The sequence below is a fragment of the Toxorhynchites rutilus genome, chromosome 3, assembly GCF_029784135.1.
Source record: "Toxorhynchites rutilus septentrionalis strain SRP chromosome 3, ASM2978413v1, whole genome shotgun sequence".
NCBI classification, from domain to species: Eukaryota; Metazoa; Arthropoda; class Insecta; order Diptera; family Culicidae; genus Toxorhynchites; species Toxorhynchites rutilus.
Window position 1 is genome coordinate 175741614 of NC_073746.1, and position 27455 is coordinate 175769068.

General features: G+C 41.3%; 2 protein-coding genes across 5 annotated transcripts in view; one reads left to right on the forward strand and one right to left on the reverse strand.

Annotated features, from left to right (window-relative positions):
* LOC129775912 (uncharacterized) overlaps positions 1–27455 on the forward strand; it is a 580006-nt gene that overhangs the window by 524794 nt on the left and 27757 nt on the right. For all 3 annotated transcript variants that reach the window (XM_055781160.1, XM_055781159.1, XM_055781161.1), the window contains 27 exons: positions 56–706; positions 1225–1536; positions 1594–2535; positions 2596–3246; positions 9152–9463; positions 9521–10462; positions 10523–11173; positions 11588–11899; positions 11957–12898; positions 12959–13609; positions 14008–14319; positions 14377–15318; positions 15379–16029; positions 16427–16738; positions 16796–17737; positions 17798–18448; positions 18847–19158; positions 19216–20157; positions 20218–20868; positions 21268–21579; positions 21637–22578; positions 22639–23289; positions 23689–24000; positions 24058–24999; positions 25060–25710; positions 26116–26427; positions 26485–27426. In XM_055781160.1, coding sequence (XP_055637135.1) covers positions 56–706; positions 1225–1536; positions 1594–2535; positions 2596–3246; positions 9152–9463; positions 9521–10462; positions 10523–11173; positions 11588–11899; positions 11957–12898; positions 12959–13609; positions 14008–14319; positions 14377–15318; positions 15379–16029; positions 16427–16738; positions 16796–17737; positions 17798–18448; positions 18847–19158; positions 19216–20157; positions 20218–20868; positions 21268–21579; positions 21637–22578; positions 22639–23289; positions 23689–24000; positions 24058–24999; positions 25060–25710; positions 26116–26427; positions 26485–27426 — 17145 coding nt within the window. The remainder of the gene's footprint in view (positions 1–55; positions 707–1224; positions 1537–1593; positions 2536–2595; positions 3247–9151; positions 9464–9520; positions 10463–10522; positions 11174–11587; positions 11900–11956; positions 12899–12958; positions 13610–14007; positions 14320–14376; positions 15319–15378; positions 16030–16426; positions 16739–16795; positions 17738–17797; positions 18449–18846; positions 19159–19215; positions 20158–20217; positions 20869–21267; positions 21580–21636; positions 22579–22638; positions 23290–23688; positions 24001–24057; positions 25000–25059; positions 25711–26115; positions 26428–26484; positions 27427–27455) is intronic.
* LOC129775911 (beta-alanine-activating enzyme) overlaps positions 1–27455 on the reverse strand; it is a 286887-nt gene that overhangs the window by 200601 nt on the left and 58831 nt on the right. The window lies entirely within an intron of this gene.

Below are 27455 nucleotides of genomic sequence, written 5' to 3' on the forward strand. Positions count from 1 at the left end.
TCTCCTGTCTTTCTCCCATAATTTATTTCGCATAACATTATCAAATTTCTTACAGTTGAACCATCTGTTCCTATAACTCCCATAAACCCATGTCAACCATCTCCTTGTGGGCCTAACGCTGAATGTAGACCTGTCGGAGATTCTCCCTCATGTACATGTCGAGAGAATATGATCGGAGCTCCTCCAAATTGTCGACCTGAATGTGTAAGCAACGCGGAGTGTTCCAGCAATCTTGCATGTATCAAACAGAAATGTCAGGATCCATGTACAAACGCATGTGGATCAAATGCTGAATGCAGAGTAGTTAGTCATACACCCATGTGCATTTGCGCAGTCGGGTTCACAGGTGATCCATTCACTCAGTGTTCCACAATACAACAAGACGTTCCAAGAGAACCCATTTCACCATGTATTCCAAGTCCTTGTGGAGCAAACGCTTTCTGCAGAGAACAAAATGGAGCCGGTTCATGTACATGTAATGAAGATCACTTTGGAAATCCATACGAAGGATGTCGTCCAGAATGCGTTCTAAACTCCGATTGTCCTTCAAACAGAGCTTGCGTCAGGAATAAATGTCAAGATCCTTGTCCAGGAACATGTGGACAGAACGCACAATGTCAGGTCGTAAACCACTTACCATCATGTACTTGCATCACTGGATTCGAAGGCGATCCGTTCAGATACTGTAGTGTCCAAAAGGATGAACGTAAGCAACATATTGTTGATATTAATAGCTTAATGCTCGTTTATATGATTTGGTTTGACCTATTCAAACCGCGCCTTCAGCTTCCAATGCCTTTAATTATTATTAGCTCATGAACGAAATCTGTTCAAAAAGTATCGCGATTATTCAATTCCCATGGTTACGATATTCGATTTTTTTTGTGGCGCTATGTTGATACTCATGTCTACATAAATAAGACACAACGCCACAAAAAGTCGAAAATCGAATATACGTAACCCACGGAAATTCAAAAGTCGCGATATTTTTTGAATGGAGCTCTTATATCAGTAAGGCGAATATGTCACTGCTTCTTTGCCTAAAAACTATATTTCTGAAAGAACCAATCACAATTGAAGTTGACTTATTCCTATAATGACTTATTCCCTTATAATGTTGTATAGTATACGACTCGGATAAAGATTATTTTATTGAGATGCGTCTGAATACTATTTCAGTTTTTCAAATGTTTGTGGTAATAACGTTAACAATCATACCCACAGCAAAGAAGGATTATGTTAATCCTTGCCAACCCAGCCCATGTGGTCCAAATAGCCAATGTCGTGAGGTCAACGGTCAGGGAGTTTGTTCTTGCTTACCCACTTACATTGGAAGCCCTCCAGGATGTCGCCCTGAATGTGTCAGTAGTTCTGAATGTCCTCTAGACAAGGCTTGTGTCAATCAAAAGTGTGTTGGCCCTTGTCCTGGAACTTGTGGTACTAATGCCAGATGTAATACCAAGAACCACAGTCCCATTTGTTCTTGTCAATCTGGATATACCGGAGATCCATTCACAAGATGTTTCCCTATTACACGTAAGAATCTCTCTATCTATTTCCTACCTTATTCTTATATTCGTGTTTCTATAATAGCACCCACACAAAACAACCCAATAGTGGTCCGTGATCCATGTGTTCCTTCTCCGTGTGGACCAAATTCACAATGCAGAAACTTTAATGAAGCACCTTCGTGCTCTTGTATTGGAGGTTATATTGGATCGCCACCGAATTGTAGACCAGAGTGCACCATCAACGCAGAATGCTCAAGTAATCAGGCTTGTATGAACGAAAAATGTAGAGATCCTTGTCCTGGATCATGTGGAATTGGAGCCAGATGTAACGTCATCAATCATACACCAGTTTGTACCTGTGACGTTGGTTATACCGGAGATCCATTTACGAACTGTTATCCCGCACCTCCGCCTCCACAGCAAGATCCTATTGATCCATGTAATCCTTCACCTTGTGGATCAAATGCACTGTGTAACAATGGAATCTGTACTTGCATGACAGAATATCAAGGTGATCCATATCAAGGATGTAGACCCGAATGTGTACTAAATTCTGATTGTGCACGGGATAAGGCATGCATTCGAAATAAATGCATTGATCCATGTCCCGGAACATGTGGACAAGACGCTATATGTGAAGTAATCAACCATATTCCGATGTGTAGTTGTCCAAAAGGAAGGGCCGGAAATGCATTCTTAGAATGTAGACCACAACAAGATCCAGTGAAGACCAATCCTTGTAGTCCATCTCCATGTGGTCCCAATAGCCAGTGTCGAGAAATCAATGGACAGGGTGTTTGTTCTTGTGTACCAGGTTACATTGGAAGTCCACCAATGTGTAGACCAGAATGTGTTGTAAGCTCAGAATGTCCACAAAATCAAGCATGCAATAATCAAAAATGTAGAGATCCTTGTCCAGGAACATGTGGCATTGGAGCACGATGTTCAGTGGTAAACCATAATCCTATATGTAGTTGCCAAGAACGAATGACTGGTGATCCATTTGTCCGTTGTCAACCTATGAGTATGTCTCCTGTCTTTCTCCCATAATTTATTTCGCATAACATTATCACATTTCTTACAGTTGAACCATCTGTTCCTATAACTCCTATAAACCCATGTCAACCTTCTCCTTGTGGGCCTAACGCTGAATGTAGACCTGTCGGAGATTCTCCCTCATGTACATGTCGAGAGGATATGATCGGAGCTCCTCCAAATTGCCGACCTGAATGTGTAAGCAACGCTGAATGCTCCAGCAATCTTGCATGTATCAGGCAGAAATGCCAAGATCCATGTACAAACGCATGTGGATCGAATGCTGAATGCAGAGTAGTTAGTCATACACCCATGTGCATTTGCGCAGTCGGGTTCACAGGTGATCCATTTACTCAGTGTTCTGTAGTACAACAAGACGTTACAAGAGAACCCATTTCACCATGTATTCCAAGTCCTTGTGGAGCGAACGCTAACTGTAGAGAACAAAATGGAGCAGGTTCTTGTACATGTGTTGAAGATCACTTTGGAAATCCATACGAAGGATGTCGTCCAGAATGCGTTCTAAACTCAGATTGTCCTTCGAATAGAGCTTGCATCAGGAATAAATGTCAAGATCCTTGTCCAGGAACATGTGGACAAAACGCACAATGTCAGGTCGTAAACCACTTACCATCATGTACTTGCATATTTGGATTCGGAGGAGATCCGTTCAAATACTGTACAGCCCAAAAGGATGAACGTAAGCAACACCTTCTTTCTCGCTTCAATGCTGTGGTGGATTCTAACAGCTCAATGCTCGTGTATATGATTTGGTTTGACCTTTTTTGAACCACGCCTTCAGCTATTAATGCCTCCTAATTATTATTAGCTCATGTATATGAGTAATGCAGATATGGGGACATCCATTTAGTGCGTCACGCAAATTTTGATCAAAATTCCACCTCCTATTCCCCTTGTTACATTTCAAACACACAAATTTATGAGGAGTACGGCACGTTAAAAGCAAACCTCCTCCCACTTTAAAAAAAAAATCTAATAAATAAAATAAATCAATAAAAGACGGGTGGGTAATGTCGGGGACATAACCGGAGAGACGTAGGACTACACCAAGGGGTGTCCATTATTCGAAAATCATGGAGCACAGATCGCAGAATGACCAACTTTTCATGTACAAAATTACAGAAAACGATAAAGGATAAAATGAAACTTCAGCACTCAGCAAACACCTAAACGTTTAGATTCAAATACAAAAAAATCAGAATTTGTCGTGCGGTACAAATGTTGTAGGGGTTATTGTTCAGCTGGCAACGAACACACACTTGATGGCAAGAATATCGTAATAGGAATTTACCGTCTGGTATCGTGATATAATTGGACTTTGCACTCCTCATGAATAACTGTGTTCTACTAGTCAAGTCCCTCATTTGATACCCATATTGATGGGGTGTAGAGAAAATATGTAATCCGCCATTTTGTGGTGGCGGCCATTTTGGATTTGCATTTTTCATAAATAACTGTGTTCTACTAGTCAATCCCTTTCATTTGATACCCATATTGATGACCCGTGGTTGCTTGTAATGAATAGCTGTTTGCTACGGGAGCGCAGACAATATGTATGGGAAAGTAGGGAATTCTTTCTTCCAAATTTTCATCAATTTGAACTTTATATGAGCTGGAAAACCGTATGTGTATCATATAAACAATTGCTGAGGATATTTGCTATCAATGTGTGTATTTGGAACCAAAATCCATTCATTAATTAAGAAGGTATTAGCGTTCAAAAACTGAACACTTTTTCACATCGAAATATTGAAATGGGCCTCTATATTGAAAGGTTAGACTTAGTCCTACGTCAACAAGAAGAAAAAAGAAAACAACAAGTTCATCTAACTCATTCTTCATCGGTCCAAGGATTCTGAGGATGATTTCCGATTACTACAATTGGATAAGCTTCAGTAGCCTCAAGTGTGTCAAATGATGTTTCTTTCAATTTCATTCATCTTTTCGAGCTCGTCAGATCCATTTAACCCTTTCATTACGGCAGTGTGCTCCACCGAAGTGCTACCCCTGTACGGAGTACTGCGCCGAAAAGAATGCACATCGCGCTGGTGTGATCGAAGAGCAGTATGAATTTCATGTCGTCTAAAGACGACGCTCGTACACACAGCTCATCGCGCGGATGTCGTCTATGAACTCGTAACGAAAGGGTTAAGAGCATCAGTACTTCCTATTGACGTCTGGCAGCAATCCGTTTTTCTTCGCTGTTTTTGTCAGTTTATGAACTTTTTTCTGTTCAGTCAACATTGCCTGCGATCAGCGGCGTAGTGAGGGTAGACAGCGCCTCCGGCAAACTTTTTTAATGGCGCCCCAAACAATACCCCTTTATTTCATTTTTTTCACTAGTTTTGAGATTGTGATATTGTGAAAAAACTACTCACTTATACCAATGTTTACTTTGCGCAGTTTATTCGTATTTAGAAGGCTAGAAATATCATTACCAGCTTCGCTTTTGATAGTTGCTCAATATCTCTCGATGAGACGAAAATCAGTCAGTTGATATTTTTTTCAGTGAAATCGATCTTGTACTTCTCATAACACATGAAGACATCCGGGCTATATTAGCAGCTTCTCAAGTCAGGCCTAACCTTCATCGGACCATTTTGTGATCGAATGAATGGCAAAATCCTGTTCTGGAGACAATGCTCCTGTAAACTTTTCCATTAATTATTGTCCCTGTGATGAAAATATTTGTCTTCTCTCCACAACTATAGATCCCTTGCCAAATCATCGACCTACGGGCAAATTTATCTGCGCAAACAAATTTGAATCTACCCGCAAAACCCCCTTCATGCTCGGTAAGGTAAAATTTGTTACCAGCTATTTGTCCGAAATCCATTTTTAAGTATGTCGTCTACCAAAATGCATCCTTTTTACTTGGTCGAAACTTACTCTGCAGCTTCCTTGCATGGGTTTCAGCAACGAGATTTTGTTCGGGTTTTTGCTAGCATGATTCGTACGCAAGCCTTCTTGCGTACAAATTCGCCGAACTGTACTGTGGCTGGCCGTGAACTTTTTCGCCAAATCCCGCAAAAAGAGCCCGGGATTTTTTGTTTACTGCTCGAATCATCTTTGCTCGTAGATTCCGGTCATATGCTCCACCTCTACGCCTGATTGGTTTCGCCCGATCCAACGTAAGGGTCTCCCGGTAACGTTTGAGTACGATAATTACAGGCCGGGTTCTCAACGTGAATGTGCAGAATTTTTTCCCGCCTTTCGCGTTCCATCTTCCCCCTTATATTCAGTCTTGATAAAATTTTCACTACTGAATGAACGAACCATCCGGATCAAAACGCTGTCAATAGTTTCTCGATGTGACAACTAGGGCCGCTGCAGTGAATAAAAATAAGCGACCAAATTCTAACTGAAACATTCTTTAGATGTTAGTCTGTGTCCCGTAACAAATCAAAAATTGGATGCTTTATTCACTATAGCTTCTCCACACTGTTCCACCTGCCATAATATGGAGTTTCCAGTTTTTTTTCGTTTTCCGTGATCGAGTAGCTTTAAAGTTGTTAGGGACGTCAAGTTGAATACACTTTTATTTTGCGTACTGGATGACATGATTAGATGCTTCCTTCTTCACCTCCTAGAATGATGCACGCATGGCTTTAAGGAGTTTACTCGCTACGTCTATGGTCATTCCTTTTGATTGTAACGATTCATTTACTTTGTCCATACTTTTTAGTATTCTATCCCAAAGATCCTGAAGACAAAATAATTTAAAATCTATTTTATTCACTAAAACTTCATCCCTGTACATCCTCGTACAGTCCCGTATATCAGTGAGAACAAAAACGAAGGAACAAATAGACCTTATCAACGCTAATACCGCTTGCCGTTTTGACGACCTTCTTGTATCGGAATGCCCTTATAACGATACTCCCAATGGCTCAATAAGTGAATTCCAACATGTAGTTGAACTGCTAAAATATTTGAACATTTCTTGTACAGTTCCAAAGAACATTGCAGCTAAAATGCTTCTGAAATTGTAACATTGTGTTGATGTGATGTTGGGTGTTTCAATTTTGCGAAAATCAAAGAGAGGTTATTGGTTTCATGTACGGACAGACGCAACTACTCGTGATCAGGTATGGGCAAAATCACATCGAAATTCATTGAGCAACACTAATTCACAGATAAAACTCACCCTTCTATTCTCCGTTTATGCCTCATTTCATGTCAGACAGAAAATATTCACTTATCATCTTCGCAAAGTTCATTCTCTATTTGAACGGAAAATTACTGTCTCGATTCCGCTCATCTATTCTCAGAGAATTTGCCTCTCCGACGTTAGATGGTGATAGAATCAAATTGGAAACTTTTGCTTGAGCCAGCGAGTGTCTCTGTAAAATCATTCGTTTTTCATTCAAGTAGCGATCATTGAGCCTCGATCGCGGCAGTAAAATATAGATAGATAGTTGAAATCGAGTTGTTTCCTGTGCACTATTACAATGACACTTTTTTGTTTCTAGTATGAAACGATTTTAGCCAACGCAAAATACCATATTAACGCAAGTTATTGGTGAGCGAGTAGGTGGATCCATGTGCACTTGAATGCTGACAAGGAAAAGAGTACAAGGGAAAATAAAATCATACATACAAGCAGATTCAGTCTATTTTGACTCACTCGTTATTTTGTTTCGTGCGATCCTTCAAAAGGAGTATTCATTCATTGAATGTTGTTTACCACTCTTTGTTTTGTTATGTTCACTCTCAGTCCCGAAAGATGGTCGGGGATGGTGTAAAATAATTCATCGTGCAATCTCACGATTGCTTGCTGCATTCTTTTCGCCATGATTATTCCAAGCAGACACAAGAGTGATTTATAATTAGGTGTGGAGAAATGAGCGATTTTTTTTTTCTGCTGCGAACGGATTTTAACAGTTTGCATACCAATCGAATCGGAATTTTTTGATATGCTATACATTACAATCCCACAATGTGTAAATGGTTTAAATTTATGAAATTTGGAAGTATTCCTATTTCACCATACATTTATTCCGTCTATTTGTGTGCTTTCCCGAACAAAGCTGTCAATATCGGGCAACTTATGCAGCCGCTAGTATAGAAACAACGAAGGGAGATAGCGAAAAGAGAATATTTGCGAAGTAAACAACACCTTTTCATAGTAAGTAAGCTGTCGCTAGCGTATATATGTTGCATCTTTTCTGAGGAAAATTCTCAGAATCTTTCTGCGCCCGACACAACAAAGGTCGCTTATTCTGCTCGTTTTGTGCTTCATGTTTCCTCTCGAGCTGTGAACGCTAGCGAATATTTCACATGAAGTGTGATTCAATGTTTCATTCCTATCGCTGCAACTGTGTGCATCTGTTAGACGCGTGTTTGATGCTTGTTGAATTGCGATACACGGAAGATGCCTCTCGTTAAATACTCAGTACATTGCGTGCATTGATATAAAGAAACAAATTGCGACATATGACCAATTAGTGTATTGTTCTCGCAAAGGCAAGAAAGAAAAATGATTCTACGAAACCACGCAAGCCATTAAACCTTCTCAGGGTCCCCGGAACTTTTTACTAAAGATTTATTTATTAAATTTCGACGTATTAGCAAATAATATCCGAATTGATAAACCAACAAATTTCAAAAAAAAGATTGCGTAGTCCTACGTCCTAAGCGGTCGTGCCTAGGATACAATCCCTCGAATTTTTTATTCAACATACAAGAGACTGAAAGCCTGCTTGTTGGCTGCAGGCAATCTAATATCACGAATATTACACTGAATGAACGTTTCCTGCTTTTCAGCAGATTCTCTAACCTTCGTTTCATTCCAAAACCTCACAGCGTCGGTCTGGCACACAGATTTTTTTGATTGCGGATACGCTATCACGAATGCGTTATGAAATGAACGGAATAAATCGTTTTTATCCATTCTGTCCCCTTCACTTCACTGTCGAACGTCTCAATTATACTCCCTGAATGAACGAATGAAAGATTTCTCTGTCACCACTGTTTCATATTAGCCTACATGAGAGAGGGAGACAGTGAGAGTGTCTTTTCTATTTGTCACCTGCCAATCATAAACAAGCGGTCTTGGTAGCGTTCACAACATTGGATTGAAGTCCGGTTCACACAAATACATTTGAAAATAAATAACTTCCATCGAGAATATTGTTATATTTATTAATAGATTGTAATTCTTTAAAGTACGATTCTACAACAAGAAGTAATTGAAAATGATAAAACAATTTTCCAAATAATTTGTCTTCATTTTTTTAATATTCTTCATGTGATGTCACAAAACAGCAACCCCCCCTCCCCAATAGGCCACAAATCATCACGATTTACGATCACCCCTCCCTGGCCGTACTAAATGGATGTCCCTATGTTGCTGTTTTTTGCCCAATGCCACACTTGACCATATTTGATGAAACTAATTCCAATTGACTATGATTTACTCCTGCTAGTACCGTGATTTTGTACTGTGGCGTACAATAAGAAAACTAGTGCATCACATGACCGTTTATTTCAAACTTACGATTCAAACGAGATGAATTTTTATATAATTTTATATATTTTTTTTATTTTTTCAAAATCATTTTGGCGAAAATAACGCACCACAGAAATCGTGGATTATGTAAATCCTTGCCAGCCCAGTCCATGTGGTCCAAATAGCCAATGTCGTGAGGTCAACGGTCAGGGAGTTTGTTCTTGTTTACCAACTTACATTGGAAGCCCTCCAGGATGTCGCCCTGAATGTGTCAGTAGTTCTGAATGTCCCCTAGACAAGGCATGTGTCAATCAAAAATGTGTTGATCCTTGTCCTGGAACTTGTGGTACTAATGCCAGATGTAACACCAGAAATCACAGTCCCATTTGTTCTTGTCAATCTGGATATACCGGAGATCCATTCACAAGATGTTTCCCTATTCCACGTAAGAATTTCTCTATCTATATTCTACCTTATTCTTATATTCGTGTTTTTGTAATAGCACCCACACAAAACAACCCAATAGTAGTCCGTGATCCATGTGTTCCTTCTCCGTGTGGACCAAATTCACAATGTAGAAACTTCAATGAAGCACCTTCGTGCTCTTGTGTAGGAGGTTATATTGGATCGCCACCAAATTGTAGACCAGAGTGCACCATCAACGCAGAATGCTCAAGTAATCAGGCTTGTATGAACGAAAAATGTAGAGATCCTTGTCCGGGATCATGTGGAATTGGAGCCAGATGTAACGTCATCAATCATACACCAGTTTGTACCTGTGACGTTGGATATACCGGAGATCCATTTACGAACTGTTATCCCGCACCTCAACCTCCACAACAAGATCCTATTGATCCATGTAATCCTTCACCTTGTGGATCAAATGCACTGTGTAACAATGGAATCTGTACTTGCATGACAGAATATCAAGGTGATCCATATCAAGGATGTAGACCCGAATGTGTACTGAATTCTGATTGTGCACGTGATAAGGCATGCATTCGAAATAAATGCATTGATCCATGTCCCGGAACATGTGGACAAGACGCTATATGTGAAGTAATCAACCATATTCCGATGTGTAGTTGTCCAAAAGGAAGGGCCGGAAATGCATTCTTAGAATGTAGACCTCAACAAGATCCAGTGAAGACCAATCCTTGTAGTCCATCTCCATGTGGTCCTAATAGCCAGTGTCGAGAAATCAATGGACAGGGTGTTTGTTCTTGTGTACCAGGTTTCATTGGAAGTCCACCAATGTGTAGACCAGAATGTGTTGTAAGCTCAGAATGTCCACAAAATCAAGCATGCAATAATCAGAAATGTAGAGATCCTTGTCCAGGAACATGTGGCATTGGTGCACGATGTTCAGTGGTGAACCATAATCCTATATGTAGTTGCTCAGAACGAATGACTGGTGATCCATTTGTCCGTTGTCAACCTATGAGTATGTCTCCTGTCTTTCTCCCATAATTTATTTCGCATAACATTATCACATTTCTTACAGTTGAACCATCTGTTCCTATAACTCCCATAAACCCATGTCAACCATCTCCTTGTGGGCCTAACGCTGAGTGTAGACCTGTCGGAGATTCTCCCTCATGTACATGTCGAGAGAATATGATCGGAGCTCCTCCAAATTGTCGACCTGAATGTGTAAGCAACGCGGAGTGTTCCAGCAATCTTGCATGTATCAGACAGAAATGTCAGGATCCATGTACAAACGCATGTGGATTAAATGCTGAATGCAGAGTAGTTAGTCATACACCCATGTGCATTTGCGCAGTCGGGTTCACAGGTGATCCATTCACTCAGTGTTCCACAATACAACAAGACGTTCCAAGAGAACCCATTTCACCATGTATTCCAAGTCCTTGTGGAGCAAACGCTTTCTGCAGAGAACAAAATGGAGCCGGTTCGTGTACATGTAATGAAGATCACTTTGGAAATCCATACGAAGGATGTCGTCCAGAATGCGTTCTAAACTCCGATTGTCCTTCGAACAAAGCTTGCGTCAGGAATAAATGTCAAGATCCTTGTCCAGGAACATGTGGACAGAACGCACAATGTCAGGTCGTAAACCACTTACCATCGTGTACATGCATCAGTGGATTCGGAGGAGATCCGTTCAGATACTGTAGTGTTCAAAAGGATGAAAGTAAGCAACATCTTATATCTCGCTTCAATGCTGCCATGGGTTTAAATAACTTAATGCTCGTGTATGTAACTTGGTTCGATCTATTTCAAACCATGCTTCAGCTTTCAATGCCTCCTAATTATTATTCGCTCATGTATATGAAAATGCGAATATTTTGCTGCTTATTTGGCTGAAAACTACCTTTAAACATATTTTATGAAACCAATTGCTATTGACGTTGACTTATTCCTGCTAGTGCTCTGATTTTCTACTGTGGCGTACTATTCAAAAACGATTAACCATAAACTGCATGACATGACTGTTCACTTCGACAATACGATTTGGACGACATGAATACTATTACTATAGAATATTATAGAATACTATTTTTTTATATAATTTCCATGAAAATAACCTTAATATACGCACCCACAGACATCATGGATTATGTAAATCCTTGCCAACCCAGTCCATGTGGTCCAAATAGCCAATGTCGTGAGGTCAACGGTCAGGGAGTTTGTTCTTGTTTACCCACTTACATTGGAAGCCCTCCAGGATGTCGCCCTGAATGTGTCAGTAGTTCTGAATGTCCCCTAAACAAGGCCTGTGTCAATCAAAAATGTGTTGATCCTTGTCCTGGAACTTGTGGTACTAATGCCAGATGTAACACCAGAAATCACAGTCCCATTTGTTCTTGTCAATCTGGATATACCGGAGATCCATTCACAAGATGTTTCCCTATTCCACGTAAGAATTTCTCTATCTATATTCTACCTTATTCTTATATTCGTGTTTTTGTAATAGCACCCACACAAAACAACCCAATAGTAGTCCGTGATCCATGTGTTCCTTCTCCGTGTGGACCAAATTCACAATGTAGAAACTTCAATGAAGCACCTTCTTGCTCTTGTGTAGGAGGTTATATTGGATCGCCACCAAATTGTAGACCAGAGTGCACCATCAACGCAGAATGCTCAAGTAATCAGGCTTGTATGAACGAAAAATGTAGAGATCCTTGTCCTGGATCATGTGGAATTGGAGCCAGATGTAACGTCATCAATCATACACCAGTTTGTACCTGTGACGTTGGATATACCGGAGATCCATTTACGAACTGTTATCCCGCACCTCCGCCTCCACAGCAAGATCCTATTGATCCATGTAATCCTTCACCTTGTGGATCAAATGCACTGTGTAACAATGGAATCTGTACTTGCATGACAGAATATCGAGGTGATCCATATCAAGGATGTAGACCCGAATGTGTACTGAATTCTGATTGTGCACGTGATAAAGCATGTATTCGAAACAAATGCATTGATCCATGTCCTGGAACATGTGGACAGGATGCCGTGTGTGAAGTAATCAACCATATTCCGATGTGTAGTTGTCCAAAAGGAAGGGCCGGAAATGCATTTTTAGAATGCAGACCTCAACAAGAACCAGTGAAGACCAATCCGTGTAGTCCATCTCCTTGTGGTCCCAATAGCCAGTGTCGAGAAATCAATGGACAGGGTGTTTGTTCTTGTGTACCAGGTTTCATTGGAAGTCCACCAATGTGTAGACCAGAATGTGTTGTAAGCTCAGAATGTCCACAAAATCAAGCATGCAATAATCAGAAATGTAGAGATCCTTGTCCAGGAACATGTGGCATTGGAGCACGATGTTCAGTGGTAAACCATAATCCTATATGTAGTTGCCCAGAACGAATGACTGGCGATCCATTTGTCCGTTGTCAACCTATGAGTATGTCTCCTGTCTTTCTCCCATAATTTATTTCGCATAACATTATCAAATTTCTTACAGTTGAACCACTTGTTCAAATGACTTCCATAAACCCATGTCAACCATCTCCTTGTGGGCCTAACGCTGAATGTAGACCTGTCGGAGATTCTCCCTCATGTACATGTCGAGAGAATATGATCGGAGCTCCTCCAAATTGTCGACCTGAATGTGTAAGCAACGCGGAGTGTTCCAGCAATCTTGCATGTATCAGACAGAAATGTCAGGATCCATGTACAAACGCATGTGGATCGAATGCTGAATGCAGAGTACTTAGTCATACACCGATGTGCATTTGCGCAGTCGGGTTCACAGGTGATCCATTCACTCAGTGTTCTGCAATACAACAAGACGTTCCAAGAGAACCCATTTCACCATGTGTTCCAAGTCCTTGTGGAGCAAATGCTTTCTGCAGAGAACAAAATGGAGCCGGTTCATGTACCTGTAATGAAGATCACTTTGGAAATCCATACGAAGGATGTCGTCCAGAATGTGTTTTGAACTCCGATTGTCCTTCGAATAGAGCTTGCGTCAGAAATAAATGTCAAGATCCTTGTCCTGGAACATGTGGACAGAACGCACAATGTCAGGTCGTAAACCACTTACCATCATGTACTTGCATCAGTGGATTCGAAGGAGATCCGTTCAGATACTGTAGTGTCCAAAAGGATGAACGTAAGCAACATCTTATTTCTCGTTTCAATGCTGCCGCGGGTTTTAATAGCTTAATGTTCGTGTATGTAATTTGGTTCGATCTATTTCAAACCACGCCTTCAGCATTTAATGCCTCTTAATTATTATTCGCTTATGTTTATCAATAATGTGAATATTTCGCTGCTTATTTGCCTGAAAACCACATTTGACCATATTTGATGAAACCAATTACAATTGACGTTGAATTATTCCTGCTAGTGCCCTGATATTTTTACTGTGGCGTACCATTAGAAAACTTGTACGCACAAATAGCCTGATATGACCGTTTACTTCGACAATACGATGTGGACGAAATGAATTAGAATAAATTTTTTTCGAAATAATTTTCGTGAAAATAACCTTAATATACGCATCCACAGCAATCAAGGAGTATGTAAATCCTTGCCAACCCAGCCCATGTGGTCCAAATAGCCAATGCCGTGAGGTCAACGGTCAGGGAGTTTGTTCTTGTTTACCCACTTACATTGGAAGCCCTCCAGGATGTCGCCCTGAATGTGTCAGTAGTTCTGAATGTCCCCTAGACAAGGCCTGTGTCAATCAAAAGTGTGTTGACCCTTGTCCTGGAACTTGTGGTACTAATGCCAGATGTAATACCCGAAATCACAGTCCCATTTGTTCTTGTCAATCTGGATATACCGGAGATCCATTCACAAGATGTTTCCCTATTCCACGTAAGAATTTCTCTATCTATTTCCTACCTTATTCTCATGTTCGTATTTTCGTAATAGCACCCACACAAAACAACCCAATAGTAGTCCGTGATCCATGTGTTCCTTCTCCGTGTGGACCAAATTCACAATGCAGAAACTTCAATGAAGCACCTTCGTGCTCATGCACGGGAGGTTACATTGGATCACCACCGAATTGTAGACCAGAGTGCACCATCAACGCAGAATGCTCAAGTAATCAGGCTTGTATGAACGAAAAATGTAGAGATCCTTGTCCTGGATCATGTGGAATTGGAGCCAGATGTAACGTCATCAATCATACACCAGTTTGTACCTGTGACGTTGGTTATACCGGAGATCCATTTACCAACTGTTATCCCGCACCTCCGCCTCCACAGCAAGATCCTATTGATCCATGTAATCCTTCACCTTGTGGATCAAATGCACTGTGTAACAATGGAATCTGTACTTGCATGACAGAATATCAAGGTGATCCATATCAAGGATGTAGACCTGAATGTGTACTGAATTCTGATTGTGCACGTGATAAAACATGTATTCGAAGCAAATGTATTGATCCATGTCCTGGAACATGTGGACAGGATGCCGTGTGTGAAGTAATAAACCATATTCCGATGTGTAGTTGTCCAAAAGGAAAGGCCGGAAATGCATTTTTAGAATGCAGACCTCAACAAGAACCAGTGAAGACCAATCCGTGTAGTCCATCTCCTTGTGGTCCCAATAGCCAGTGTCGAGAAATCAATGGACAGGGTGTTTGTTCTTGTGTACCAGGTTTCATTGGGAGTCCACCAATGTGTAGACCAGAATGTGTTGTAAGCTCAGAATGTCCACAAAATCAAGCATGCAATAATCAGAAATGTAGAGATCCTTGTCCAGGAACATGTGGCATTGGAGCACGATGTTCAGTGGTAAACCATAATCCTATATGTAGTTGCCCAGAACGAATGACTGGTGATCCATTTGTCCGTTGTCAACCTATGAGTATGTCTCCTGTCTTTCTCCCATAATTTATTTCGCATAACATTATCAAATTTCTTACAGTTGAACCACTTGTTCAAATGACTTCCATAAACCCATGTCAACCATCTCCTTGTGGGCCTAACGCTGAATGTAGACCTGTCGGAGATTCTCCCTCATGTACATGTCGAGAGAATATGATCGGAGCTCCTCCAAATTGTCGACCTGAATGTGTAAGCAACGCGGAGTGTTCCAGCAATCTTGCATGTATCAGACAGAAATGTCAGGATCCATGTACAAACGCATGTGGATCGAATGCTGAATGCAGAGTAGTTAGTCATACACCGATGTGCATTTGCGCAGTCGAGTTCACAGGTGATCCATTCACTCAGTGTTCCACAATACAACAAGACGTTCCAAGAGAACCCATTTCACCATGTGTTCCAAGTCCTTGTGGAGCCAATGCTTTCTGCAGAGAACAAAATGGAGCCGGTTCATGTACCTGTAATGAAGATCACTTTGGAAATCCATACGAAGGATGTCGTCCAGAATGTGTTTTGAACTCCGATTGTCCTTCGAATAGAGCTTGCGTCAGAAATAAATGTCAAGATCCTTGTCCTGGAACATGTGGACAGAACGCACAATGTCAGGTCGTAAACCACTTACCATCATGTACTTGCATCAGTGGATTCGAAGGAGATCCGTTCAGATACTGTAGTGTCCAAAAGGATGAACGTAAGCAACATCTTATTTCTCGTTTCAATGCTGCCGCGGGTTTTAATAGCTTAATGTTCGTGTATGTAATTTGGTTCGATCTATTTCAAACCACGCCTTCAGCATTTAATGCCTCTTAATTATTATTCGCTTATGTTTATCAATAATGTGAATATTTCGCTGCTTATTTGCCTGAAAACCACATTTGACCATATTTGATGAAACCAATTACAATTGACGTTGAATTATTCCTGCTAGTGCCCTGATTTTTTACTGTGGCGTACCATTAGAAAACTTGTACGCACAAATTGCCTGATATGACCGTTTACTTCGACAATACGATTTGGACGAAATGAATTAGAATAAATTTTTTTCGAAATAATTTTCGTGAAAATAACCTTAATATACGCATCCACAGCAATCAAGGAGTATGTAAATCCTTGCCAACCCAGCCCATGTGGTCCAAATAGCCAATGCCGTGAGGTCAACGGTCAGGGAGTTTGTTCTTGTTTACCCACTTACATTGGAAGCCCTCCAGGATGTCGCCCTGAATGTGTCAGTAGTTCTGAATGTCCCCTAGACAAGGCCTGTGTCAATCAAAAGTGTGTTGACCCTTGTCCTGGAACTTGTGGTACTAATGCCAGATGTAATACCCGAAATCACAGTCCCATTTGTTCTTGTCAATCTGGATATACCGGAGATCCATTCACAAGATGTTTCCCTATTCCACGTAAGAATATCTCTATCTATATTCTACCTTATTCTTATATTCGTGTTTTTGTAATAGCACCCACGCAAAACAACCCAATAGTAGTCCGTGAACCATGTGTTCCTTCTCCGTGTGGACCAAATTCACAATGCAGAAACTTCAATGAAGCACCTTCGTGCTCATGCACGGGAGGCTACATTGGATCACCACCGAATTGTAGACCAGAGTGCACTATCAATGCAGAATGCTCAAGTAATCAGGCTTGTATGAACGAAAAATGTAGAGATCCTTGTCCGGGATCATGTGGAATTGGAGCCAGATGTAACGTCATCAATCATACACCAGTTTGTACCTGTGACGTTGGATATACCGGAGATCCATTCACCAACTGTTATCCCGCACCTCAACCTCCACAACAAGATCCTATTGATCCATGTAATCCTTCACCTTGTGGATCAAATGCACTGTGTAACAATGGAATCTGTACTTGCATGACAGAATATCGAGGTGATCCATATCAAGGATGTAGACCTGAATGTGTACTGAATTCTGATTGTGCACGTGATAAAGCATGTATTCGAAGCAAATGTATTGATCCATGTCCTGGAACATGTGGACAGGATGCCGTGTGTGAAGTAATCAACCATATTCCGATGTGTAGTTGTCCAAAAGGAAGGGCCGGAAATGCATTCTTAGAATGTAGACCACAACAAGATCCAGTGAAGACCAATCCTTGTAGTCCATCTCCATGTGGTCCTAATAGCCAGTGTCGAGAAATCAATGGACAGGGTGTTTGTTCTTGTGTACCAGGTTTCATTGGAAGTCCACCAATGTGTAGACCAGAATGTGTTGTAAGCTCAGAATGTCCACAAAATCAAGCATGCAATAATCAGAAATGTAGAGATCCTTGTCCAGGAACATGTGGCATTGGAGCACGATGTTCAGTGGTAAACCATAATCCTATATGTAGTTGCCCAGAACGAATGACTGGTGATCCATTTGTCCGTTGTCAACCTATGAGTATGTCTCCTGTCTTTCTCCCATAATTTATTTCGCATAACATTATCAAATTTCTTACAGTTGAACCACTTGTTCAAATGACTTCCATAAACCCATGTCAACCATCTCCTTGTGGGCCTAACGCTGAATGTAGACCTGTCGGAGATTCTCCCTCATGTACATGTCGAGAGAATATGATCGGAGCTCCTCCAAATTGTCGACCTGAATGTGTAAGCAACGCGGAGTGTTCCAGCAATCTTGCATGTATCAGGCAGAAATGTCAGGATCCATGTACAAACGCATGTGGATCAAATGCTGAATGCAGAGTAGTTAGTCATACACCCATGTGCATTTGCGCAGTCGGGTTCACAGGTGATCCATTCACTCAGTGTTCCACAATACAACAAGACGTTTCAAGAGAACCCATTTCACCATGTCTTCCAAGTCCTTGTGGAGCAAATGCTTTCTGCAGAGAACAAAATGGAGCCGGTTCATGTACCTGTAATGAAGATCACTTTGGAAATCCATACGAAGGATGTCGTCCAGAATGTGTTTTGAACTCCGATTGTCCTTCGAATAGAGCTTGCGTCAGAAATAAATGTCAAGATCCTTGTCCTGGAACATGTGGACAGAACGCACAATGTCAGGTCGTAAACCACTTACCATCATGTACTTGCATCAGTGGATTCGAAGGAGATCCGTTCAGATACTGTAGTGTCCAAAAGGATGAACGTAAGCAACATCTTATTTCTCGTTTCAATGCTGCCGCGGGTTTTAATAGCTTAATGTTCGTGTATGTAATTTGGTTCGATCTATTTCAAACCACGCCTTCAGCATTTAATGCCTCTTAATTATTATTCGCTTATGTTTATCAATAATGTGAATATTTCGCTGCTTATTTGCCTGAAAACCACATTTGACCATATTTGATGAAACCAATTACAATTGACGTTGAATTATTCCTGCTAGTGCCCTGATATTTTTACTGTGGCGTACCATTAGAAAACTTGTACGCACAAATAGCCTGATATGACCGTTTACTTCGACAATACGATGTGGACGAAATGAATTAGAATAAATTTTTTTCGAAATAATTTTCGTGAAAATAACCTTAATATACGCATCCACAGCAATCAAGGAGTATGTAAATCCTTGCCAACCCAGCCCATGTGGTCCAAATAGCCAATGCCGTGAGGTCAACGGTCAGGGAGTTTGTTCTTGTTTACCCACTTACATTGGAAGCCCTCCAGGATGTCGCCCTGAATGTGTCAGTAGTTCTGAATGTCCCCTAGACAAGGCCTGTGTCAATCAAAAGTGTGTTGACCCTTGTCCTGGAACTTGTGGTACTAATGCCAGATGTAATACCAGGAACCACAGTCCCATTTGTTCTTGTCAATCTGGATATACCGGAGATCCATTCACAAGATGTTTCCCTATTCCACGTAAGAATTTCTCTATCTATATTCTACCTTATTCTTATATTCGTGTTTTTATAATAGCACCCATACAAAACAACCCAATAGTAGTCCGTGATCCATGTGTTCCTTCTCCGTGTGGACCAAATTCACAATGCAGAAACTTCAATGAATCACCTTCGTGCTCATGCACAGGAGGTTACATTGGATCACCACCGAATTGTAGACCAGAGTGCACCATCAATGCAGAATGCTCGAGTAATCAGGCTTGTATGAACGAAAAATGTAGAGATCCTTGTCCTGGATCATGTGGAATTGGAGCCAGATGTAACGTCATCAATCATACACCAGTTTGTACCTGTGACGTTGGTTATACCGGAGATCCATTTACCAACTGTTATCCCGCACCTCCGCCTCCACAGCAAGATCCTATTGATCCATGTAATCCTTCACCTTGTGGATCAAATGCACTGTGTAACAATGGAATCTGTACTTGCATGACAGAATATCAAGGTGATCCATATCAAGGATGTAGACCCGAATGTGTACTGAATTCTGATTGTGCACGTGATAAGGCATGCATTCGAAATAAATGCATTGATCCATGTCCCGGAACATGTGGACAAGACGCTATATGTGAAGTAATCAACCATATTCCGATGTGTAGTTGTCCAAAAGGAAGGGCCGGAAATGCATTCTTAGAATGTAGACCACAACAAGATCCAGTGAAGACCAATCCTTGTAGTCCATCTCCATGTGGTCCCAATAGCCAGTGTCGAGAAATCAATGGACAGGGTGTTTGTTCTTGTGTACCAGGTTTCATTGGGAGTCCACCAATGTGTAGACCAGAATGTGTTGTAAGCTCAGAATGTCCACAAAATCAAGCATGCAATAATCAGAAATGTACCGATCCTTGTCCAGGAACATGTGGCATTGGAGCACGATGTTCAGTGGTAAACCATAATCCTATATGTAGTTGCCCAGAACGAATGACTGGCGATCCATTTGTCCGTTGTCAACCTATGAGTATGTCTCCTGTCTTTCTCCCATAATTTATTTCGCATAACATTATCAAATTTCTTACAGTTGAACCACTTGTTCAAATGACTTCCATAAACCCATGTCAACCATCTCCTTGTGGGCCTAACGCTGAATGTAAACCTGTCGGAGATTCTCCCTCATGTACATGTCGAGAGAATATGATCGGAGCTCCTCCAAATTGTCGACCTGAATGTGTAAGCAACGCGGAGTGTTCCAGCAATCTTGCATGTATCAGGCAGAAATGTCAGGATCCATGTACAAACGCATGTGGATCAAATGCTGAATGCAGAGTAGTTAGTCATACACCCATGTGCATTTGCGCAGTCGGGTTCACAGGTGATCCATTCACTCAGTGTTCCACAATACAACAAGACGTTCCAAGAGAACCCATTTCACCATGTATTCCAAGTCCTTGTGGAGCGAACGCTAACTGTAGAGAACAAAATGGAGCCGGTTCATGTACCTGTAGTGAAGATCACTTTGGAAATCCATACGAAGGATGTCGTCCAGAATGTGTTTTGAACTCCGATTGTCCTTCGAATAGAGCTTGCGTCAGAAATAAATGTCAGGATCCTTGTCCAGGAACATGTGGACAAAACGCACAATGTCAGGTCGTAAACCACTTACCATCATGTACTTGCATCAGTGGATTCGAAGGAGATCCGTTCAGATACTGTAGTGTCCAAAAGGATGAACGTAAGCAACATCTTATTTCTCGTTTCAATGCTGCCGCGGGTTTTAATAGCTTAATGTTCGTGTATGTAATTTGGTTCGATCTATTTCAAACCACGCCTTCAGCATTTAATGCCTCTTAATTATTATTCGCTTATGTTTATCAATAATGTGAATATTTCGCTGCTTATTTGCCTGAAAACCACATTTGACCATATTTGATGAAACCAATTACAATTGACGTTGAATTATTCCTGCTAGTGCCCTGATTTTTTTACTGTGGCGTACCATTAGAAAACTTGTACGCACAAATAGCCTGATATGACCGTTTACTTCGACAATACGATTTGGACGAAATGAATTAGAATAATTTTTTTTTCGAAATAATTTCCGTGAAAATAACCTCAATATACGCATCCACAGCAATCAAGGAGTATGTAAATCCTTGCCAACCCAGCCCATGTGGTCCAAATAGCCAATGCCGTGAGGTCAACGGTCAGGGAGTTTGTTCTTGTTTACCCACTTACATTGGAAGCCCTCCAGGATGTCGCCCTGAATGTGTCAGTAGTTCTGAATGTCCCCTAGACAAGGCCTGTGTCAATCAAAAGTGTGTTGACCCTTGTCCTGGAACTTGTGGTACTAATGCCAGATGTAATACCAGGAACCACAGTCCCATTTGTTCTTGTCAATCTGGATATACCGGAGATCCATTCACAAGATGTTTCCCTATTCCACGTAAGAATTTCTCTATCTATATTCTACCTTATTCTTATATTCGTGTTTTTATAATAGCACCCATACAAAACAACCCAATAGTAGTCCGTGATCCATGTGTTCCTTCTCCGTGTGGACCAAATTCACAATGCAGAAACTTCAATGAATCACCTTCGTGCTCATGCACAGGAGGTTACATTGGATCACCACCGAATTGTAGACCAGAGTGCACCATCAATGCAGAATGCTCGAGTAATCAGGCTTGTATGAACGAAAAATGTAGAGATCCTTGTCCTGGATCATGTGGAATTGGAGCCAGATGTAACGTCATCAATCATACACCAGTTTGTACCTGTGACGTTGGTTATACCGGAGATCCATTTACCAACTGTTATCCCGCATCTCCGCCTCCACAGCAAGATCCTATTGATCCATGTAATCCTTCACCTTGTGGATCAAATGCACTGTGTAACAATGGAATCTGTACTTGCATGACAGAATATCAAGGTGATCCATATCAAGGATGTAGACCCGAATGTGTACTGAATTCTGATTGTGCACGTGATAAGGCATGCATTCGAAATAAATGCATTGATCCATGTCCCGGAACATGTGGACAAGACGCTATATGTGAAGTAATCAACCATATTCCGATGTGTAGTTGTCCAAAAGGAAGGGCCGGAAATGCATTCTTAGAATGTAGACCACAACAAGATCCAGTGAAGACCAATCCTTGTAGTCCATCTCCATGTGGTCCTAATAGCCAGTGTCGAGAAATCAATGGACAGGGTGTTTGTTCTTGTGTACCAGGTTACATTGGAAGTCCACCAATGTGTAGACCAGAATGTGTTGTAAGCTCAGAATGTCCACAAAATCAAGCATGCAATAATCAAAAATGTAGAGATCCTTGTCCAGGAACATGTGGCATTGGAGCACGATGTTCAGTGGTAAACCATAATCCTATATGTAGTTGCCCAGAACGAATGACTGGTGATCCATTTGTCCGTTGTCAACCTATGAGTATGTCTCCTGTCTTTCTCCCATAATTTATATCGCATAACATTATCAAATTTCTTACAGTTGAACCACTTGTTCAAATGACTTCCATAAACCCATGTCAACCATCTCCTTGTGGGCCTAACGCTGAATGTAGACCTGTCGGAGATTCTCCCTCATGTACATGTCGAGAGAATATGATCGGAGCTCCTCCAAATTGTCGACCTGAATGTGTAAGCAACGCGGAGTGTTCCAGCAATCTTGCATGTATCAGGCAGAAATGTCAGGATCCATGTACAAACGCATGTGGATCAAATGCTGAATGCAGAGTAGTTAGTCATACACCCATGTGCATTTGCGCAGTCGGGTTCACAGGTGATCCATTCACTCAGTGTTCCACAATACAACAAGACGTTTCAAGAGAACCCATTTCACCATGTCTTCCAAGTCCTTGTGGAGCAAATGCTTTCTGCAGAGAACAAAATGGAGCCGGTTCATGTACCTGTAATGAAGATCACTTTGGAAATCCATACGAAGGATGTCGTCCAGAATGTGTTTTGAACTCCGATTGTCCTTCGAATAGAGCTTGCGTCAGAAATAAATGTCAGGATCCTTGTCCAGGAACATGTGGACAAAACGCACAATGTCAGGTCGTAAACCACTTACCATCATGTACTTGCATCAGTGGATTCGAAGGAGATCCGTTCAGATACTGTAGTGTCCAAAAGGATGAACGTAAGCAACATCTTATTTCTCGTTTCAATGCTGCCGCGGGTTTTAATAGCTTAATGTTCGTGTATGTAATTTGGTTCGATCTATTTCAAACCACGCCTTCAGCATTTAATGCCTCTTAATTATTATTCGCTTATGTTTATCAATAATGTGAATATTTCGCTGCTTATTTGCCTGAAAACCACATTTGACCATATTTGATGAAACCAATTACAATTGACGTTGAATTATTCCTGCTAGTGCCCTGATTTTTTTACTGTGGCGTACCATTAGAAAACTTGTACGCACAAATAGCCTGATATGACCGTTTACTTCGACAATACGATTTGGACGAAATGAATTAGAATAATTTTTTTTTCGAAATAATTTCCGTGAAAATAACCTCAATATACGCATCCACAGCAATCAAGGAGTATGTAAATCCTTGCCAACCCAGCCCATGTGGTCCAAATAGCCAATGCCGTGAGGTCAACGGTCAGGGAGTTTGTTCTTGCTTACCCACTTACATTGGAAGCCCTCCAGGATGTCGCCCTGAATGTGTCAGTAGTTCTGAATGTCCCTTAGACAAGGCTTGTGTCAATCAAAAGTGTGTTGACCCTTGTCCTGGAACTTGTGGTACTAATGCCAGATGTAATACCCGAAATCACAGTCCCATTTGTTCTTGTCAATCTGGATATACCGGAGATCCATTCACAAGATGTTTCCCTATTCCACGTAAGAATTTATCTATCTATTTCCTACCTTATTCTCATGTACGTGTTTTTGCAACAGCACCCGAGTCAGGTAACCCAATAACAGTTCGTGATCCATGTGTTCCTTCTCCGTGTGGACCAAATTCACAATGCAGAAACATCAATGAAGCACCTTCGTGCTCTTGTGTAGGAGGTTATATTGGATCGCCACCGAATTGTAGACCAGAGTGCACCATCAACGCAGAATGCTCAAGTAATCAGGCTTGTATGAACGAAAAATGTAGAGATCCTTGTCCGGGATCATGTGGAATTGGAGCCAGATGTAACGTCATCAATCATACACCAGTTTGTACCTGTGACGTTGGATATACCGGAGATCCATTCACCAACTGTTATCCCGCACCTCAACCTCCACAACAAGATCCTATTGATCCATGTAATCCTTCACCTTGTGGATCAAATGCACTGTGTAACAATGGAATCTGTACTTGCATGACAGAATATCGAGGTGATCCATATCAAGGATGTAGACCCGAATGTGTACTGAATTCTGATTGTGCACGTGATAAAGCATGTATTCGAAACAAATGCATTGATCCATGTCCTGGAACATGTGGACAGGATGCCGTGTGTGAAGTAATCAACCATATTCCGATGTGTAGTTGTCCGAAGGGCAGGGCCGGAAATGCATTCTTAGAATGCAGACCTCAACAAGATCCAGTGAACACCAATCCGTGTAGTCCATCTCCATGTGGTCCTAATAGCCAGTGTCGAGAAATCAATGGACAGGGTGTTTGTTCTTGTGTACAAGGTTTCATTGGAAGTCCACCAATGTGTAGACCAGAATGTATTGTAAGCTCAGAATGTCCACAAAATCAAGCATGCAATAATCAGAAATGTAGAGATCCTTGTCCAGGAACATGTGGCATTGGAGCACGATGTTCAGTGGTAAACCATAATCCTATATGTAGTTGCCCAGAACGAATGACAGGTGATCCATTTGTCCGCTGTCAACCTATGAGTATGTCTCCTGTCTTTCTCCCATAATTTATATCGCATAACATTATCACATTTCTTACAGTTGAACCATCTGTTCCTATAACTCCCATAAACCCATGTCAACCATCTCCTTGTGGTCCTAACGCTGAGTGTAGACCTGTCGGAGATTCTCCCTCATGTACATGTCGAGAGGATATGATCGGAGCTCCTCCAAATTGTCGTCCTGAATGTGTAAGCAACGCTGAATGCTCCAGCAATCTTGCATGTATCAGGCAGAAATGTCAGGATCCATGTACAAACGCATGTGGATCAAATGCTGAATGCAGAGTAGTTAGTCATACACCCATGTGCATTTGCGCAGTCGGGTTCACAGGTGATCCATTCACTCAGTGTTCTGCAATACAACAAAACGTTTCAAGAGAACCCATTTCACCATGTCTTCCAAGTCCTTGTGGAGCAAACGCTTTCTGCAGAGAACAAAATGGAGCCGGTTCATGTACCTGTAATGAAGATCACTTTGGGAATCCATACGAAGGATGTCGTCCAGAATGCGTCATAAACTCCGATTGTCCTTCGAACAGAGCTTGCGTCAGGAATAAATGTCAAGATCCTTGTCCTGGAACATGTGGACAAAACGCACAATGTCAGGTCGTAAACCACTTACCATCATGTACTTGCATCAGTGGATTCGAAGGAGATCCGTTCAGATACTGTAGTGTCCAAAAGGATGAACGTAAGCAACATCTTATTTCTCGTTTCAATGCTGCCGCGGGTTTTAATAGCTTAATGTTCGTGTATGTGATTTGGTTCGATCTATTTCAAACCACGCCTTCAGCATTTAATGCCTCTTAATTATTATTCGCTTATGTTTATCAATAATGTGAATATTTCGCTGCTTATTTGCCTGAAAACCACATTTGACCATATTTGATGAAACCAATTACAATTGACGTTGACTTATTCCTGCTAGTGCCCTGATTTTTTTACTGTGGCGTACCATTAGAAAACTTGTACGCACAAATAGCCTGATATGACCGTTTACTTCGACAATACGATTTGGACGAAATGAATTAGAATATTTTTTTTTTAATTTTCGAAATAATTTCCGTGTAAATAACCTCAATATACGCATCCACAGCAATCAAGGAGTATGTAAATCCTTGCCAACCCAGCCCATGTGGTCCAAATAGCCAATGCCGTGAGGTCAACGGTCAGGGAGTTTGTTCTTGTTTACCCACTTACATTGGAAGCCCTCCAGGATGTCGCCCTGAATGCGTCAGTAGTTCTGAATGTCCCCTAGACAAGGCCTGTGTCAATCAAAAATGTGTAGATCCTTGTCCTGGAACTTGTGGTACTAATGCCAGATGTAATACCCGAAATCACAGTCCAATTTGTTCTTGTCAATCTGGATATACCGGAGATCCATTCACAAGATGTTTCCCTATTCCACGTAAGAATTTATCTATCTATTTCCTACCTTATTCTCATGTACGTGTTTTTGCAACAGCACCCGAGTCAGGTAACCCAATAACAGTTCGTGATCCATGTGTTCCTTCTCCGTGTGGACCAAATTCACAATGCAGAAACATCAATGGAGCACCTTCGTGTTCATGCACAGGAGGTTACATTGGATCACCACCGAATTGTAGACCAGAGTGCACCATCAACGCAGAATGCTCAAGTAATCAGGCTTGTATGAATGAAAAATGTAGAGATCCTTGTCCTGGATCATGTGGAATTAGAGCCAGATGTAACGTCATCAATCATACACCAGTTTGTACCTGTGACGTTGGATATACCGGAGATCCATTTAACAACTGTTATCCCGCACCTCCGCCTCCACAACAAGATCCTATTGATCCATGTAATCCTTCACCTTGTGGATCAAATGCACTGTGTAACAATGGAATCTGTACTTGCATGACAGAATATCAAGGTGATCCATATCAAGGATGTAGACCCGAATGTGTACTAAACTCTGAGTGTGCACGTGATAAAGCATGTATTCGAAACAAATGCATTGATCCATGCCCTGGAACATGTGGACAGGATGCCGTGTGTGAAGTAATCAACCATATTCCGATGTGTAGTTGTCCAAAAGGAAGGGCCGGAAATGCATTTTTAGAATGCAGACCTCAACAAGAACCAGTGAAGACCAATCCGTGTAGTCCATCTCCTTGTGGTCCCAATAGCCAGTGTCGAGAAATCAATGGACAGGGTGTTTGTTCTTGTGTACAAGGTTTCATTGGAAGTCCTCCTTTATGTAGGCCAGAATGTGTTGTAAGCTCAGAATGTCCACAAAATCAAGCATGCAATAATCAGAAATGCAGAGATCCTTGCCCAGGAACATGTGGCATTGGAGCACGATGTTCAGTGGTAAACCATAATCCTATATGTAGTTGCGCAGAACGAATGACTGGTGATCCATTTGTCCGTTGTCAACCTATGGGTATGTCTTCTATCTTTCTTCCGTAATTT